The sequence below is a fragment of the Zingiber officinale genome, chromosome 6A (genome assembly GCF_018446385.1).
Source record: "Zingiber officinale cultivar Zhangliang chromosome 6A, Zo_v1.1, whole genome shotgun sequence".
In the NCBI taxonomy this organism is placed as follows: Eukaryota; Viridiplantae; Streptophyta; class Magnoliopsida; order Zingiberales; family Zingiberaceae; genus Zingiber; species Zingiber officinale.
In genome coordinates this window covers 99296296-99314592 of record NC_055997.1, presented here as the reverse complement: position 1 = coordinate 99314592, position 18297 = coordinate 99296296, and the positions used below count along the sequence as shown (strand labels likewise).

The following is an 18297-nucleotide window of genomic DNA, read 5'->3' as shown; positions in this document are numbered from 1 at the left end:
GAGCTGAGTAGTTTGAAAGGTCGTGGGGGCAATGCTCCCTAGCAGGTGAAGGGACTGAGGCCTGCGAAAGTCAAAGTTTTCTTGAAATAGATTCGCTCCACCGCTGGCTGTGTTTCAAGGTTTCCTCGGGTCGTTTGATTCCCAAGATACAACGGTGAATCGTGATTCCCTCCAAGCACTGATGGTCACGGTGAACTGAGAGGTACCCTACTGCTATCATGGGTACTCCGTCGAGCAAGAGATGTACGACAGAGGAGGAGGGGTACGGAAGTGGAGAGCTTCTGCTTGTGTGTGTCAATCTTTTGCTGTTGATCGTAGCCTTCTTATATATGAGCTCAAATCAATGACAACATCGATGATCGATTAATGATCATTACTCTCGAGCTATGAAACACCAACGTTTCACTTAGCCGTTTCAATTCCGCATTAATCCTTAATTTAATACATTCGTTACACAAGTAGAAAAAATATTTATGTGGTAAAATTTTGGTTGTTCCACTTGAACAAATTTTGCCTCGATCGGTTCGGCATTCGGTGTGCGCAAGTCGTGCTCGCACATGAGTCAACTTGGTTCAGTGCAATCCAGGTCCTGGATTTGCACTCCCCCTTTATGCACCCATGTGTGAGAGAGCCTCGCCCGATGCATTTATTCATATCATCAATGCATGTGAATCAATATAAACCAACCAATATGTTTTGAAACTTCCAATATGGGACTAAAGTCTCATTCACAATGGAGTCTCTTTCCTCTTCCACCTCTTCTATTCACATCACATATATCCAACACTCCCCCGCATTAATGGAAATAGGGTATGTGATAGTATTCAGTAGTTGAGTCTAGTATAGGACAGGTAGAGTTTATCCTTTGAACCTTCTCTTGTAAAGATCTATTTACTTACTGGCTGAAAGTAGACGTGACATCCTTGAACTGTTCTGTCGTCTGTGTAAGCATTGATATATCTCACCCAAGACTCTCCCTGATATAACTCCATTCTCATGAATGTATATGTTCATTCTAAGCCATGAATATGTCTGGTTCTGAGAGAAGTTCTAAGAACTGTGCCTCTAATTCTCTTCGAAGCGACCCCACTTTTTTCTCACATAGGTGATCTCTTAAGAGTATTCCTCATTACTCTAATTGGATCATTAAAAGTCATATGCTTAGCCTCCATCCTTCACTGATCCATTGGATCGTTCCCCCACAATGAGCAACTGTGTCGGTACAAATAGGTTATCCCTTTGAACCTAGTTCTTAGGATCTTCAGTTTGCATAGGTTGGGTTTCCTTTGCATCAACATTTCTCATCGGCATCAAGTCTATCCCTTGCGATGAGCTTGCAACTACCTCTCTATTTAACCACTTGGTTAACGAATCTGCTATGTTATCCTTTGATTTCACATAGTCAACAACGATAACTTCCATTAAGAGTAGTTGTCTAATGGTATTATGTCTACGACGTATATGTTTAGAATTACCACTATACAAATGGCTCTGTGCCCGACCGATTCCTGATTGACTATTGCAATGTATGCAAATTACCGGCATCAATTTTGTCTATCTCAGAATATCTTCTAAGAGTTGTTGTAGTCATTCAGCTTTTTCACCATATTTGTCAAAAGTCACAAACTTAGATTCCATCGTGGAGCTGATTATTACTGTTTGCTTAAAAGATTTCTAGGAAATGGCTGCACCTCCTAGAGTGAATACATATCCAGTCATAGACTTAGAGTCATTTTTGTTAGATATCCAACTCGCGTTATTGCATCCTTCGATAACAGCAGGATATCTCGTATCGTGTAGTCTATATTCATGAGTATACCCCAAGTATCTCAGTACTCTTTTTATCCCTTTCCAGTGCTTAACATTGAGATTACTTGTGTATCTACTCAGTTTACTAATTGTCTAAGCCAAGTTTGGTCATGTACAACTTATCAGATACATCAGACTTCTAATCACTCGAGAATACTCTATCTGAGAGATACTTTCACCTTGATTTTTTGATAGATGTTGACTCGTATCTATCTATGTTTATGCTAATATAATATCACCTTTGGTGAATTTCTCAAGAATTTTGTCCACATAATGTGACTGTCTAAGAACAAGTTCTTCTATTGTTCTAAGAATTTTAATTCATAGAATCACATCAGCTAGGCTCATGTCTTTCGTGTTAAATCTTGAGTTTAACATGTCCTTAGTGGATTTGATAATCTTATCATTACTCCCAATGATAAGTATGTCATCTACATATAGACACAAAATGATATAGTTATTCTATGTAACTTTGATGTAGACACATTTATCACACTCTTTGATTTTGAATTCACATTCCTTCATGACATAATCAAATTTCTCATGTCACTGCTTTGGTGCTTATTTCAAGCCATATACTGACTTCACTAATCTACAAACCTTGTTTTTCTATTCTGGCACAAAAAAACCCATCAGGTTACTCCATATAGATTTCCTCTTCTAAATCTCCGTTTAGAAAGGATATATTTACATCCATCTAATGTATTTTGAGATTCCATAGAGTGGCTATAGCTAATAATACTCTAATGGAAGTTATTCTCGACACGAGAGAATACATATCAAAGTAATCAATGTCTTCTCATTGTCGGTATCCTTTGATTACCAATTTGACCTTATACTTTTCAATTGTGTCATCTAACTTCACTGTCTTCTTAAAAATCTACTTGCAATCTAGTGATTTACTTCTATGAGAAATATCCACAAGTTCCTAAGTGTGATTTTGCAAGATAAATTCTATCTTAGATGCAATTGCTTCTCTTGAGTGAGGTCTATCAGAAGAACTTACTACTTCTGAGTAACTTTAGGGCTCACTTTCCAATATAAAAGTGATAAAATCCTATCCATAGGATTTTTCTACCCAAGCTCTTTTACTTCATTTAATCTCTACCTTGACTGGTTCATCATCATCTTCTTTGCCTTGTATTTCATAAGCCCGTTTTGAGGAGCTAGCATCCTTTCAGGTTGTATACAGAAACACATGCTCAAAGAACTAGGCATTTACCGATTCTATTATCGAGTTCTTATGTATATCCAGTATTTGTGACTCATACACAAAAAAATAATATGCACTGCTGTTATGTGCATATTCAATAAATATGCAATCAACATTTTTTGATCAAATATTACTCCTTTTCAGATCATACATCAACCCTTTGGCAAGAACCGAGCCAGATTGAGTGTGGTCAAGTAGAAAAATATCTTTTACTGCCACCTCTTGAAGTTTAGTCCACTGAACTTCTCAGGCTTTTCCCTGTGATTGATTGACACAATTCTAATCAGGACAGAGGGGCCTTCATGTATTGAGTCTGTTGCACCTTAATACTTTATTTTGTAGCCAGCTCAACAGAATTGAGTCCATTTCAAGTTTGTTTGACAAACAATCTGCCAGAGGTTCTAGGGAATTAGTGGAATTTAAATACACCAAATTAAATTCAATTATCTGTCAAGGTGACCTGAGTATATAATCTCAAGCTACTAGTAAGGGTTGGTTATTACCAAGTGTTGATCGCGGAGTGGCTGAGCAAGCAGAGCGTCCGAGCAACAAAGTCCTAGCGGTCGAGCCCATATGGACGAGAAGCTGTGCGAACTAGTCCAAGAAGCCATGCGATCTAGTCCGAGCGGACGAGTGTTGAGCGGGAAAGTGGATAAATAAGTCGAGCGACCTATTGTCCCTAGCGGTTAACAGGTCGAGCAGTGGAAACTACCAAACACCAAGTCTCTAGATGAGTGGAGTAGAGCGATCGGGCGAACGATAAGGTCAAGCGGGTAAGCAGTAGAGTGGCCGACTGGGAAGAGTGGTGATTGGGTAGATTGGCTGAGGACAGACTGGCTGAGCGAGCATACGACCGGACAAGTGAGGGGACAATCGAGCGAACGGTCGAACGGTCGAGCGAGTATTCGGTTGTTCAGGCAAAAAAAATCGAGCTACCGGGTGAGCGTGCGATCGAACGTGCGTGCAGTCGAGCGAACGAAGAGGTTAAGCGAGTGAACAACCGAGTGAGTGTTCGGCCTGACAAAGAGTCTGAATGGGTGAGCGACCGAGCGAGCTTGCAGCCAGCCGGGCAGAGAAACTGAGTAGCTAGGCATGCGAATAGTCGGGAGTGATAAGCGGTCCGAAAGGTCGAGCGGCAATGCTTCCGAGCTAGTGAAGGGATCGAGGCCTCCGAAAGTTATAATTTCCTTGAAATAGATTCGCCCCACCTCTGGCTGTGCTTTGACGTTTCCTCGGGTCGTCTGTTTCCCAGAATACAACGGTGAACCATGATTCCCGCCAAACATTGATGGTCACCGAGCTTTCAAAATAACTCAATTACAACTTCAATACACAACCTTTCGAGTTTCTAGATGCTTCGACTTCATCCATCCGCTGTGTTATGAAGCTGCTGCGCCTGACTACTGCTAAGAAGCCATCCAACACCAAGCTCGATCGATCATCTTCAAAAGTGTTAGGTAACGAAAGTTTAATTTTATACTTAATTACTGCATAAAGGAAAGTGTAGCTTGTTATACTTATTCTAGTTTTTCTATTGTACTCGTTTCCCTCTTCTGGCGGTTCGAGAAGAGTATTATAGTAAATTACCCATCGATATGGTCTGAGGGATTGTGAGTCTTGGAGTTGGAGTCGCTGAAGGCTTCGAACCAAGTAACCGATCGAGTTCTTGTTTCTTTTTGTTTCTGTTTCTATCTTTTCTACATCGTACTCATTTTTGTAAAATTAAAAAATAGAGTTTTTAAAACCATGTGATTCACTCCCACCCTCTCATATATGCTATGATCTTTTAAGTACAAACTTTATGATTACAGATCCACTCACTAAGAGCTTGCAACTCAAAGTGTTTCATGTATATGTTGCGCATATGGAGGTGCTTCTATTGGATGAAAATCTTATTTAGTGGAAGTTGGTATTTATGTTTGTTATTTTGTTACTTTATGTAATGAATGTAGGATTTAAGTTGGGAAAACCTTTATTATCCAAAGGGGGAGGCTACCCTCTTGGAAAGGGAGAGAATGAAGGAAACCCTCATTCATACTTTGACATGAAGAAGTTGAGACTATGAGATTAGCCTAACTTAAACGTATTGTCAAACATCAAAAGGGGAATATTGTTGGTGTAATTTTCCTAGGTCAAGGTTGACTAGTTTGACTAAGCTTAAGTAGGCTCAATCTTGAGTCTTGATATTTAAATTTTGATGTTTGATAATATATGGAGAATGCAGGTGCAATTGTTCGTTATGGGAAGATTGGTCAAGGTTTGACTAGTTTGATGTGAAGAAGAGTCAAATATGTTAAGGTTAACTGGATACTTGATTGGAAAGTCCAACGGAAAGGTTGGCAGAAGAAAAAAAATCTAAGTGTGTCAGTGTTGACGGACATTTGGTGTGGAAAGTTCTAGTGAGTGAAGTCAGGTGAAAGTTCTAGTGAGTGAAGGTAGATAGTGAGAAAATTTTGATGAGTGAAGTTAGGCATGTGGAAATCCAGGTGGCTCATGGTTGATCAGACATTTGGTAATTGGAAGTCCAAGTACGTCAAAAGATTAACCGGATACTTAGCACAAGGAGAAAAGTCCAAGTGGGTCAAAGGATTAACTAGATACTTGGCAGAAGGAGAAAAGTCTAAGTGGATAAAAGGATTGATCGGACACTTGGTAAAGAAGTCCTAGTATGTCAAGATTGACCAGATGCTAGGCAATGATAAGTCTCAACATGTCATAGTTGATCGGATATTGGGTAAGGAAACCCTAGAAGTTAGGATTTGGTAATCGATTGTGCAAATCGATTACCATAGCCCAATCGATTAAGGTGATCACTTAAGAGCCGTTTGACGTGAGGAAACAGAAGCTAGCTGAATCGCTTATCCTAAGCGATTCAGCATGGCTTAATCGCTTATCCTAAGCGATTCAGCATGACTTAATCGCTTAGGCTAAGTAATTAAGGTTTTCTGCAAGGAAACAATAGTTACAGTAGACGACTAAGCAGGGAAATTTAATCGCCTATGATTGATTCTCGCACAAACAGAAAGGTTCTTAATTGACTCAGCTAATCGATTAAGAACACTTAAGCGATTAGAGCAATCACTAAAGGTTGAAAACATAGCTGTTGTGCACCCGTTAAAAGGGTTTCAGGGACATTATTCACAACAACTCTCTCGATTCCTCTCAAATTGACTGCCGACGATTCTTGAAGGCTCTTGGAGAAAAAGTGTTGCTGCATTTTCTAAGTATCAAGAGGTGTCTCTAAACAAGAAGAGAGCAAGCTAGGACTTCATTATTATAAATCTTGTAAGATTTCATTTGTATTTGCTTTTCTTTTTCTTTTGTTGTATTGAGAGCCTGTACGAGGCTTCTCTGCCTCTGGATTGTTTCCGAGAAAGAGTGTTTCATAGTGGAGAGTGTACATGAGGGTCGGATCCTTAAATTAGTCACATCTTCTTGAGGTGGATACCAAGTAAATCCATCTTGTTAGCATTGGGGAGCTTTGCGTTGAGTTTATCCGCTGCACATTATCATCGACAAAGCGCGAGAAACTATTCAACCCCTAGTTCCGAAGTGATCCAACAATGAACACTTTTGTTATTACGTATGTATGCTCGTTTTTCATATACTTCTTATTTGTTGCAATAGTAATTGATTTTAATTATCATTCTAAAATAAAGATATCATAATTTATTAATTCAAATTAGCATTTGGTACATAAATATGATATGGACTCTAATTTGAGTCATAAAGTTTAGGTTATGATTTACAACTGTAGTTTAGTTTAAGGTATTTGTAAACATGACCTAGACTCTTTGGGTCATTAGGAGGATTAGTTGAGGATGTGCATGACATATTACTTTTCATATTATTTTCATGCTACATATACACATCAATTCTATGTCATCAATAAGTTCGTATTATGATTACTGTGAGACTTACTATAGTTATAGTAGTTATGACTTTTTTGATCTCTTTGATCCTTACTAATGGAATTGATGGATCACATTATATTCTTTAAGGGGCTATTTTTACTCATAAAGATTGACATTGTTATATGTAACTAAGAAATATATTGTTTTGTATTATTTTCATACATGTAAGTGGGAGATTGTTAGATATTTTAAATATCCAATAACTTGTTAGTGGACTTACCATGAATTTATAATCCCTTATTTTGCCACTTAAATTCAAACTAATTAAAGTGATCTAATTGTTGTGTTATTAGATTTAATTTTGGGTATGTATATTATATGTATAGACTCATTTACCTTAAACGTACCTGATATCCATTATCATTAATGGGTTGATAGTGAATATTGGATTATATTTAGGGTGTGATCTCCGTAGGATTAGACATCGAAAGATTATTTCTTACTTCCCATTTAGTGAGAATGTACGGTGTCAAAGCCCTAACCCTTGTGGAAGATCGTGTTTCGACTTCGACTTCATAATTTAGAGGTAGCTATGGTGTCTCTAAATTCAAGTATGATTTAACTACATGCAGTATAAGATTTTTTCCATATCTTATTGTAATTTAATTTGATTTTCTTACATTTATATGATGAAAAGATCCTTTGTTAGATTATTATTTGTTGGTTATATGTGAATGAAAAAGAGGATAAAAGATTTGAATATGACTTTAGTTTTATATTAGAAGTTTCAAGACATATTAATTAGTTTATATTGAAGAGACACTCTTTGTCATATATGGATTTACATGGAGGTACAAATTTAAGACTCGGATTATAATAAACTAAGTTAACACGTATGTGAACAGATGAATCCCTCAATTTACTTGGTTGTTCTACGCTCACTCTATAGTCTACACTTAACACTTGATAAATTATCTATTGAGATCATCTCAACATATAAATTTAATTTAATATAATTTGACTGAGTACAATTAATTAATCAAAATGATACAACACGAGTACAATTTGACCGCTTCTTGCTGAGCTGTTCCTGGTCAATAGTGTTCAAATCATTGACTGGATCAATTAATCATTTGACTTGAAATTTAATAAATTAATTAATCATCCATTTTCCTGCTTCCTCTATATATATCTAGCTGCTGCTGAACAAGCGAACAGAGAAGAAAAGATACAAAGAGATCAGAGAAGAAACAAAGAGAAAGACAAGGAAGAAGAGATCATACAATTAATTACTTAAATATGAGTTTTGGAGAATTAGAAGTGTTACTGGTGGATGCCAAAGGCCTCAAAGACACTGATCTAATAGGTATTAATTAGTTTATTTTTGTGAAATTTTAATTGTAATTTTATGTATTTAATTTACTTGATTTAAGCAGGCAAGATGGATCCTTATGTGGAGATTCAATACAGGGATCAGCAACAGAAGAGCAAAGTTGCATATAGTGAGTTAGTTCTAATTAAATAATTTATATATGTGTGATTTTATAAGATTATTTAATATCCCATAAAATAAAATTATAAAATGTAATTAAATGTGAAATTATTTAAGCAGAGGAAGGAGGAAATCCACGGTGGAATCAGAAATTCAACTTCAAGGTTCACCATCCACTCGAGAACAACTCGATTCGACACAAGCTTGTGCTTCGAGTCATGGACCGTGACACCTTCTCGGCCGATGATTTTGTCGGAGAAGCAATGTGAGTAATACGCGCCCTAAAAAATTTAAACTCTTGTTAGCAATATTTCTCCCTAATTACATAGGAGTTTATCACTAATTGTGTGGTTTTGATGATGAATAGGATTAATGTTGGAGATGTGATTGCGATGGGGTTGGAGAAGGGGTTTATGGAAGTGAACCCTTGCAACTATCGGGTTGTGCTTTCCGATAAGAGATATCACGGCGAGATAAGAGTTGGTGTCACCTTCAAATTAATTAATTTAACCAAGGTAATTAAGTAAACAATTAATGCAAATGCTATTAATCTTTTTGTATAATTTTAAAATGAAATTCCTCTAATTGTAGAACAAACTTCGTTGTTGTGTTCTTGTAGATGTGATGGAGTGAAAAAAGGAGCTTTGGATTTATGGATTATGCAAGTGCTTGAAGAATAGATAGATAGTGATCTCCTTAGTTAGCTGACCAATTATTTGATTTGTTGTTGAAATTAAATTTGTTTAATTCATTTGTTTATTTTTTATTTTTGGAAATGTATTAAATTCATTTTATTATTGGAGTAAGGAATAATGGTGATGTCTAAGTAGTGCAATTTGTGAAACGTATTGGTTGATCAAAAGAATAATCCATATCGAACCAGATGCTTGCACCTATTTAATCTCATATAAAGATAACTTGTAGGTTTTATTTGTTAGTGTTGACAAACAATCTATCGAAGATTCTAAGAAATTAATAGAATTTAAATACATCGAATTAAATTTATTTATTTATCAAGATGACCTGAGCAGATAATTTCAGACTGCCAGCAAGAGCTGGTTATTGCCAAGTGTTGATCGTAGAGTGGATGAGCAGCAAAGTCCGAGCGACCAAGTCTGTACAGACAAGAAGCTGTGAAGGCAAGTCTGAGCGGACGAGCGAGCTAGTCTGAGCGAACGAGCGACCGAGCGAGTATTCGATCATTCGGGTCGAAAATTGAGCGGTCGGGCGAGCGTGCGGCTAGACGAGCGTGTAGTTGAGTGGATGAATAGGCCAAGCTAGTGAGCGGCCGAGTGAGTGTACGACCGGACAAAGAGTCCGAACGGGTGAGCGATCGAGCGAGCTTGTGGCTACCGAGCAGAGAAATCAAGTGGTCGGGCGTGTGAACAGTCAGGAGAGCTGAGCAATTTGAAAGGCCAAGGGGGCAATGCTCCCTAGCAGGTGAAGGGACTGAGGCCTGCGAAAGTCGTAGTTTTCTTGAAATAGATTCGCTCCACCTCTGGCTGTGTTTCAAGGTTTCCTCGAGTCGTTTGTTTCCCATGATACAACAGTGAACCGTGATTCCCTCCAAGCACTGATGGTCACGGTGAATTGAGAGGTACCCTACTGCTATCATCGGTACTCCGTCGAGCAAGAGATGTACGACAAAGGAGGAGGGGTACGGAAGTGGAGAGCTTCTGCTTGTGTGTGTCAGTCTTTTGTCGATGATCGTAAACTTCTTATATAGGAGCTTAAATCAATGACAACATCGATGATCGATTAATAATCATTACTCTCGAGCTATGAAACACCAACGTTTCACTTAGCCGTTTCAATTCTGCATTAATCCTAAATTTAATACATTCGTTACACAAGTAGAAAAAATATTTATGCGGTAAAATTTTGGTTGTTCCACTTGAACAAATTTTGCCCCGATCGGTTTGGCATTCGGTGTGCGCAGGTCGTGCTCGCACATGAGTCAACTTGGTTCAGTGCAATCCAGGCCCTGGATTTGCACTCCCCCTTTATGCACCCATGTGTGAGAGAGCCTCTCCCGATATATTTATTCATATCATCAATGCATGTGAATCAATATAAACCAACCAATATGTCTTGAAACTTCTAATATGGGACTAAAGTCTCATTCACAATGGAGTTTCTTTCCTCTTCCACCTCTTCTATTCACATCACATATATCCAACACTCCCCCACATTAATGGAAATAGGGTATGTGATAGTATTCAGTAGTTGAGTCCAGTATAGGACAGGTAGGGTTTATCCTTTGAACCTTCTCTTATAAAGATCTATTTACTTACTGGCTGAAAGTAGACGTGACATCCTTGAACTGTTCTGTCGTCTGTGTAAGCATTCATATATTTCACCCAAGACTCTCCCTGATATAACTCAGATCTCATGAATGTATATGTTCATTCTTGGCCATGAATATGTCTGGTTCTGAGAGAAGTTCTAAGAATTGTGTCTCTAATTCTCTTCGAAGCGGCACCACTTTTTTCTCATATAGGTGATCTCTTAAGAGTATTCCTCATTACTCTAATTGGATCATTAAAAGTCGTATGCTTAACCTCCATCCTTCACTGATCTATTGGATCGTTCCCCCGCAATGAGCAACTGTGTTGGTACAAATAGGTTATCCCTTTGAACCTAGTTCTTAGGATCTTCAGTTTGCATAGGTTGGGTTTCCTTTGCATCAACATTTCTCATCGGCATCAAGTCTATCCCTTGCGATGAGCTTGCAACTACCTCTCTGTTTAACCACTTGGTTAACGAATCTGCTATGTTATCCTTTGATTTCACATAGTCAACAACGATAACTTCCATTAAGAGTAGTTGTCTAATGGTATTATGTCTACGACGTATATGTTTAGAATTACCACTATACAAATGGCTCTGTGCCCGACCGATTCCTGATTGACTATTGCAATGTATGCAAATTACCGGCATCAATTTTGTCTATCTCAGAATATCTTCTAAGAGTTGTTGTAGTCATTCAGCTTTTTCACCATATTTGTCAAAAGTCACAAACTTAGATTCCATCGTGGAGCTGATTATTACTGTTTGCTTAAAAGATTTCTAGGAAATGGCTGCACCTCCTAGAGTGAATACATATCCAGTCATAGACTTAGAGTCATTTTTGTTAGATATCCAACTCGCGTTATTGCATCCTTCGATAACAGCAGGATATCTCGTATAGTGTAGTCTATATTCATGAGTATACCCCAAGTATCTCAGTACTCTTTTTATCCCTTTCCAGTGCTTAACATTGAGATTACTCGTGTATCTACTCAGTTTACTAATTGTCTAAGCCAAGTTTGGTCATGTACAACTTATCAGATACATCAGACTTCTAATCACTCGAGAGTACTCTATCTGAGAGATACTTTCACCTTGATTTTTTGATAGATGTTGACTCGTATCTATCTATGTTTATGCTAATATAATATCACCTTTGGTGAATTTCTCAAGAATTTTGTCCACATAATGTGACTGTCTAAGAACAAGTTCTTCTATTGTTCTAAGAATTTTAATTCATAGAATCACATCAGCTAGGCTCATGTCTTTCGTGTTAAATCTTGAGTTTAACATGTCCTTAGTGGATTTGATAATCTTATCATTACTCCCAATGATAAGTATGTCATCTACATATAGACACAAAATGATATAGTTATTCTATGTAACTTTGATGTAGACACATTTATCACACTCTTTGATTTTGAATTCACATTCCTTCATGACATTATCAAATTTCTCATGCCACTATTTTGGTGCTTATTTCAAGCCATATACTGACTTCACTAATCTACAAACCTTGTTTTTCTATTTTGGCACAAAAAACCCATCAGGTTACTCCATATAGATTTCCTCTTCTAAATCTCCATTTAGAAATGATATCTTTACATCCATCTAATGTATTTTGAGATTCCATAGAGTGGCTATAGCTAATAATACTCTAATGGAAGTTATTCTCGACACGAGAGAATACATATCAAAGTAATCAAGGTCTTCTCATTGTTGGTATCCTTTGATTATCAATCTGGCCTTATACTTATCAATTGTATCATCTAACTTCACTTTCTTCTTAAAAATCTACTTGCAATCTTGTGGTTTACTTCTATGAGAAAGATTCACAAGTTCCTCAGTGTGATTTTGCAAAATAGATTCTATCTTAGATGCAATTGCTTCTCTTGAGTGAGGTCCATCAGAAGAACTTACTACTTCTGAGTAACTTTAGGGCTCACTTTCCAATATAAAAGTGATAAAATCTTATCCATAGGATTTTTCTACCCAAGCTCTTTTACTTCATTTAATATCAACCTTGACTGGTTCATCATCATCTTCTTTGCCATGTATTTCATAAGCCCATTTTAAGTGTTAGTTAGAGCCCTAGAGCCAATCATTTGATGATTGTATTATGGACTTGTTGTATCATATTCTTATATAAATAAAGACATTTGTTTTTGATTATTATACTTACTTATATTGGTGCCAAATAAGCTAAGTATAATAGTGTCCTTGAGTAGAAGGTTCTCACCTATATCAATCGGTTAGTTGAATCGATAGTGAGATGATATAGGGAATACTATTCTTAATCATTCCTAGTCGAGTATTAACATTCAGGGACAATGTTAATGTAATAAGACTAGCATGTAGGTCAACTCGATGACTTGATCTCACAAGTCATGGATATAGAGATATCAAGTTGACACATGGGTATGCATTGGAGAATGTATACTGAATGACCCACCATGAGAAAGTATCATGGATCGTTATATGAGTGTCATATACTTTCTCATGTGGCTATTAGTAGGACTACTAGTCCTTAGATCTGAAGTCACCATGGATCCCTACATAAGGAGTTATGTACTTTGGTTTCGTCAAATGTCACCCGTAACTGAGTGGACTATAAAGGCGATTACTGGGTATGTAACGAATTATGCAGAGGGATGTGAGTGATGTAGATGAGATCTATCCCTCCTATATGACGGGAGTGACATCGATATTCTTGATAGAGTGAGACCACGAAGTGCATGGCCATGCCCAAATGAGTCTATATGAGATATTGAACTCATTTGATTTAGTGAGTCTACTTGGAGTTCAAGATTTAGATTGATTAGAGGATGACACGGTCTATGTCTCACATTGATCAATCTAGATGTCTTGGATAGAAGGACACTTATCATATATTGTGAGGAGTCACAATTAGTAGTCACAAGGTGATGTTGGATTTCAACATTCTTATAACTTGGGTAGTAATGATGTATTGCTAGATACCGCTCATTACTTATGCTCCTAAATGAGTTTAAGGGCATTTCCAATGTTACAAGAACCTATAGGGTCACACACAAAGGACAATTAGATGGAGATTAGGTTCATATGATGAACCAAGAGGGTTAGATTCATGTGATGAATCAAATTGGATTAAGAGTAATCCTAATTAGGCTAATTGAGTTAGACTCAAGTTGATTCATGTGTTCAATGAGTCTAATTTAGATTATGACTCATTGAATCAATTTAATTAAATGAATTAGATTCATTATATTAAATTGGCTTGAATTAAATGGTTGGATTAGATCAACCATGAGAGAGATCAAGTCAAGTTTGACTTGACTTGAGAGAAAGAGGAAGAGTCAAGTTTGACTTGACTTTATGTCACATCATTTGTGACTTGGCATTAAGTGGCCAATGATGATGTGCCACATCATCAAGGTTAGCATATGTGTATGCCATCTCATGAGGGAGACCAAGAGTTGTGACTCTTGGTATCCCATGGAAGTTTAAATGCTTTATTTTTGGCCGGCCATTTATGGTTCTAGGGAGTTTTCATTTTGTGAGTAACTTCCTTCTTCTTCCTCAAGCTCTCCTCATGCTCTCCCTCTCCTCTCTTGGCCGAACACCCTAGGTGCTAGCACACCTTTGTTTGGTCCCCTCCACCTAATTTTGTTCGTGTGGATACTTCTAGAGGGCTGTCTACTTTGACAATCTTGAGATCCGGCAAACCGTTGGACTAGCGGGATAGCGAAGGGCATCGCATCGAGGGTAACACTCTTATCTAGTGTAGATCTAGACTTTAGAAACTCGTACTCGTATTTTGTTTTATTTTTCTTCACACGGATCCGGTGGCGGGGGGTTTCGGGGTTTCCGCGACGCGAAAAAATGATTTTCGCGGCCCGAAAAACCCAACAATGGTATCAAAGCCACGTGCGAAGACTTGTACGAGTTTAGTTTGATTTTTATGAAAAATATAGCTTCTGTGATTTTCTGTAAATTTAAGTTTTTATGGATTTTTATGAGTAATTTTCTCGTAGAAGCGAAACACAAGTGTTTATACACTTGTAGGCTTCGACTACCGAGAAGTTTTTTCTGAAACGGCAAGGTTTCGCCCCAAATCCTTTTGGGACAGCGGACTAAGGCGCTGTAGGATCGCTTAGGGACACTCGCGATGGTTAGATCGCAGGTAGGGGCGCTGCCCCTGGCCCCGCAAGGGGATTCATTCCGTGATTGCGCCAAAAAATCGCTAAACGGGACCGCCGGGAAATTTTACTCGTAAAAATTGTAAAAAATTAGTATTAAAATTACAGAAAATTATGGAAATTACATAATTTAGAATTATGTATAATTTGTAATGGTCATGACCCAATCTGATTGGAAATGTATTGTAATTCATATTACGGCCTGCACGCCATCATTTGTGTTGTGCGTGTTGTACATTTGATTCGCGACCTGCGCGTCGTGCCTTTCTCTATTATTTATTCTTGTTGTAAATTAGTTTAGACTTGAATGTAACTCAAGTTTCAAAATTGTAATGTACAAAATTGGAGCCGTGGAAGGTCCACTCGAGACGGAGTTACGAGGAGGGCGCGAACAACACAAGGTGGTCAAAGGGAGGAGCTTAAGAAGCTGTTGACCCTAGGTTGACCATCCGATCTTCTCATTGGCTTGAGAAGATCGTAGTAGGGCCATGACTAATCACAAATTAATTTAATTAATTGCTTGTCTGTATGTGATATATGATTAGTAATTAATTAGTGCCTAACGATTAGATTAGATCTAAATCGTGTACAAGATGAACCCTTTCGATTAGATTAGATCTATCGCGTATTTGATACACATCGACGATTAGATTAGATCTAAATCGCGTTAACTCTAATGCCTATCGTGCCGTGATACCTATCACTACCTCGATCACATGTGTTGTTAAATCTGCCAAAGAAGAGCAACACATATTATCTTGGTAGGGTACGGAGGGACAATCTTGGTCCCGCTTATCAACGCATGGGCGAATACAAACTCAATTAGATTGAGTAATCCTAGTTAACTCGGTTGGATCGAGTACAACTATAGGCATTTTTCCAATGGTTGGAAAGATAGGACATAAATCACATTTATATTAATTCTTGGGCGTATTAGCCAAAGCTAACTCAAGTTTTAATATAACTGCGGATAATGAGTCTATAAATAAGAGTTGCATAGAGATGTAATTGGTAAATCGTTATCTACCGATCATACTAAATCTTGGGCATATTAGCCAAAGCTAACTCAAGGGTTAGTATGATGTGGATCTTGTCCCACATGAATTATAGAATTTTAGTGGGAGCATCATTTAGTTAAAGGCCTAATTAAATGATTTAAAAGAATATGATATTTATTTTCTGTATTTTTCTATTGTAGATAACTATGACGTCAAATACGAACACTTTCTCCCTGCGATCTGTTCTTGAGAAGGACAAGCTCAACGGAGCAAATTTCCTGAACTGGTACAGGAATTTGAGAATAGTCCTCACCCAGGAACGTAAACTGTACGTTCTGGAGCAGCCCATTCCGGAGGCTCCTCCTGCCAATGCCCCGCGAGCTGACAAAGATGCTTATAAGAAGCATCAAGATGACGCATTAGATGTGTCCTGTCTAATGCTCGCGACCATGAAATCTGAGTTTCAGAAGCAACACGAGTTGATGGGCGCTTACGATATGGTTGAACATCTTCGTCAACTGTATCAAGGACAAGCGCGACATGAGAGATTTGAGATCTCAAGGGCACTATTTCAGTGCAAGATGTCAGATGGGGCTCTCGTAGGCTCATATGTACTCAAAATGATTAGGTACATAGAAAACCTACAGAGGTTGGGATTCCCGCTTGGCCAAGAGCTGGCCACTGACCTGATCTTGCAATCCTTGCTAAACTACAATATGAACGAAATTGACAAGCCACTGCCCGAGCTGCTTAACATGTTAAGAACTACTGAGCTGAACCTTAAGAAGGCAAAGCCCCACTCTGTTCTGATGGTTCATAAACACAAGGGCAAGGGCAAGCCCAAAGGCAAAGGAAAGTCCCAAGCCAAGGGCAAAGACAAGGCACTGAAGCCTAAAGGAGGGGTCGCCAAGGATGCTACCTGCTTCCACTGCGGTCAGACCGGGCACTGGAAGAGGAACTGCATGGTGTACCTGGAAGATCTTAAGAAGAAGCGAAGTGAGACTTCCACTTCAGGTATATATGTTATAGAAGTCAATCTATCTATTTCTTCATCATGGGTATTAGATACCGGATGTGCTTCTCACATTTGTACTAATGTGCAGGCGCTGAGAAATAGCAGGGCATTGGCGAAGGGCGAGGTGGACCTACGTGTAGGCAATGGAGCACGAGTTATTGTTGCTGTAGGAACTTATCATCTATCTCTGCCCTCTGGGCTTGTATTAGAATTAGATGAATGTTGTTATGTGCCTGCATTAACAAAGAACATAATTCCAGTTTCTTGTTTGGACAAGAAAGGTTTCTCTTTTATAATTAAGGACAAATGTTGTTCTGTTTATTTAAAATATATGTTCTATTGTAGTGCACCTCTGATGAACGGACTCTACATTCTAGACCTTGAAAGCCCTATCTATAACATAAATACCAACAGGTTCAAGTCAAATGACATGAACCAAACCTATCTCTGGCACTGTCGCTTAGGTCATATAAATGACAGCTCCATAAGGATGGTTTGCTGGACTCATTTGATTTTGAATCTTATAAGACGTGCGAGTCATGCCTACTAGGCAAGATGACCAAGACTCCCTTTAGTGGGCACAGTGAGAGAGCGACTGACTTGTTAGGTCTTATACATAGTGATGTATGTGGCCCTTTCAATGTCGCTGCTAGAGGCGGTTATAGGTACTTCATCATATTTACTGATGACTTCAGTAGATATGGTTATGTGTACTTGATGACACATAAGTCTGAATCTTTTGAAAAGTTCAAAGAATTCAAGAATGAAGTACAGAACCAGCTTGGCAAGAGTATTAAGATACTTCGATCAGATCGAGGTGGAGAATACCTTAGCCATGAGTTTCATGACTACCTAGCTGAGTGTGGGATTCTATCCCAACTCACTCCTCCTGGAACACCACAGTGGAATGATGTATCCGAAAGGAGGAATCGTACCCTATTAGATATGGTACGATCTATGATGAGTCACACAGATCTTCCGACATTCCTTTGGGGCTATGCTCTAGACACGGCAGCTTTTATACTCAACCGAGTTCCATCCAAGGCCGTGATAAAGACACCATATAGGATATGGACTGGGAGAGATGCCCAGGTGTCTTTCATGAGGATTTGGGGTTGTGAGGCTTACATTCGACGTCAAGTCTCAGACAAGTTAGGACCCAAATATGACAAGTGCTACTTTATTGGATATCCCAAGGAAACTAAGGGATATTACTTCTACATTCCCAGTCAGCACAAGGTAGTTGTGGCACTGACTGGGGTCTTTCTAGAAAGGAACTTTGTTTCTAGAAAGACTAGTGGGAGTACGTTCGATCTTGAAGAAGTTCAAGATGCGGACCATAGCACTGAAGCCTCGATGAAAGTTGAACTGGAACCACAAAGTGTTGTGGATGATGTTGTTCCACAAAGAGTTGAGGAACAACAACCAGTTCAAGTAGACATACCTCTT

At 38.3% G+C, this 18297-nt stretch overlaps 1 protein-coding gene across 2 annotated transcripts; it reads left to right on the top strand.

Annotated features, from left to right (window-relative positions):
* The first annotated feature begins 8098 nt into the window (after positions 1–8098).
* On the top strand, positions 8099–9194 carry LOC121994226 (elicitor-responsive protein 1-like). Of its 2 annotated transcripts, none has more exons than XM_042548333.1 (5): positions 8099–8242; positions 8313–8378; positions 8489–8633; positions 8736–8883; positions 8988–9194. In XM_042548333.1, the coding sequence occupies exons 1-5, from the start codon at positions 8176–8178 to the stop codon at positions 8991–8993; spliced, it is 432 nt and encodes a 143-aa protein (XP_042404267.1). In that variant the 5' UTR covers positions 8099–8175; the 3' UTR covers positions 8994–9194. The 2 variants fall into 2 exon arrangements, with proteins under 2 accessions (XP_042404267.1, XP_042404266.1); XM_042548332.1 differs by having other exon boundaries at positions 8486–8633.
* Positions 9195–18297: the final 9103 nt, after the last annotated feature.

What these genes read in the sequence shown, in the direction of transcription:
- LOC121994226 (XM_042548332.1), top strand. Translation starts at nt 8,176, where the DNA reads ATGAGTTTTGGAGAATTAGAAGTGTTACTGGTGGATGCCAAAGGCCTC. An exon ending in CAAAGACACTGATCTAATAG is followed by an intron (nt 8,243 to 8,312) that starts GTATTAATTAGT and finishes TGATTTAAGCAG; the next exon opens with GCAAGATGGATCCTTATGTG. An exon ending in GATTTTGTCGGAGAAGCAAT is followed by an intron (nt 8,634 to 8,735) that starts GTGAGTAATACG and finishes GATGATGAATAG; the next exon opens with GATTAATGTTGGAGATGTGA.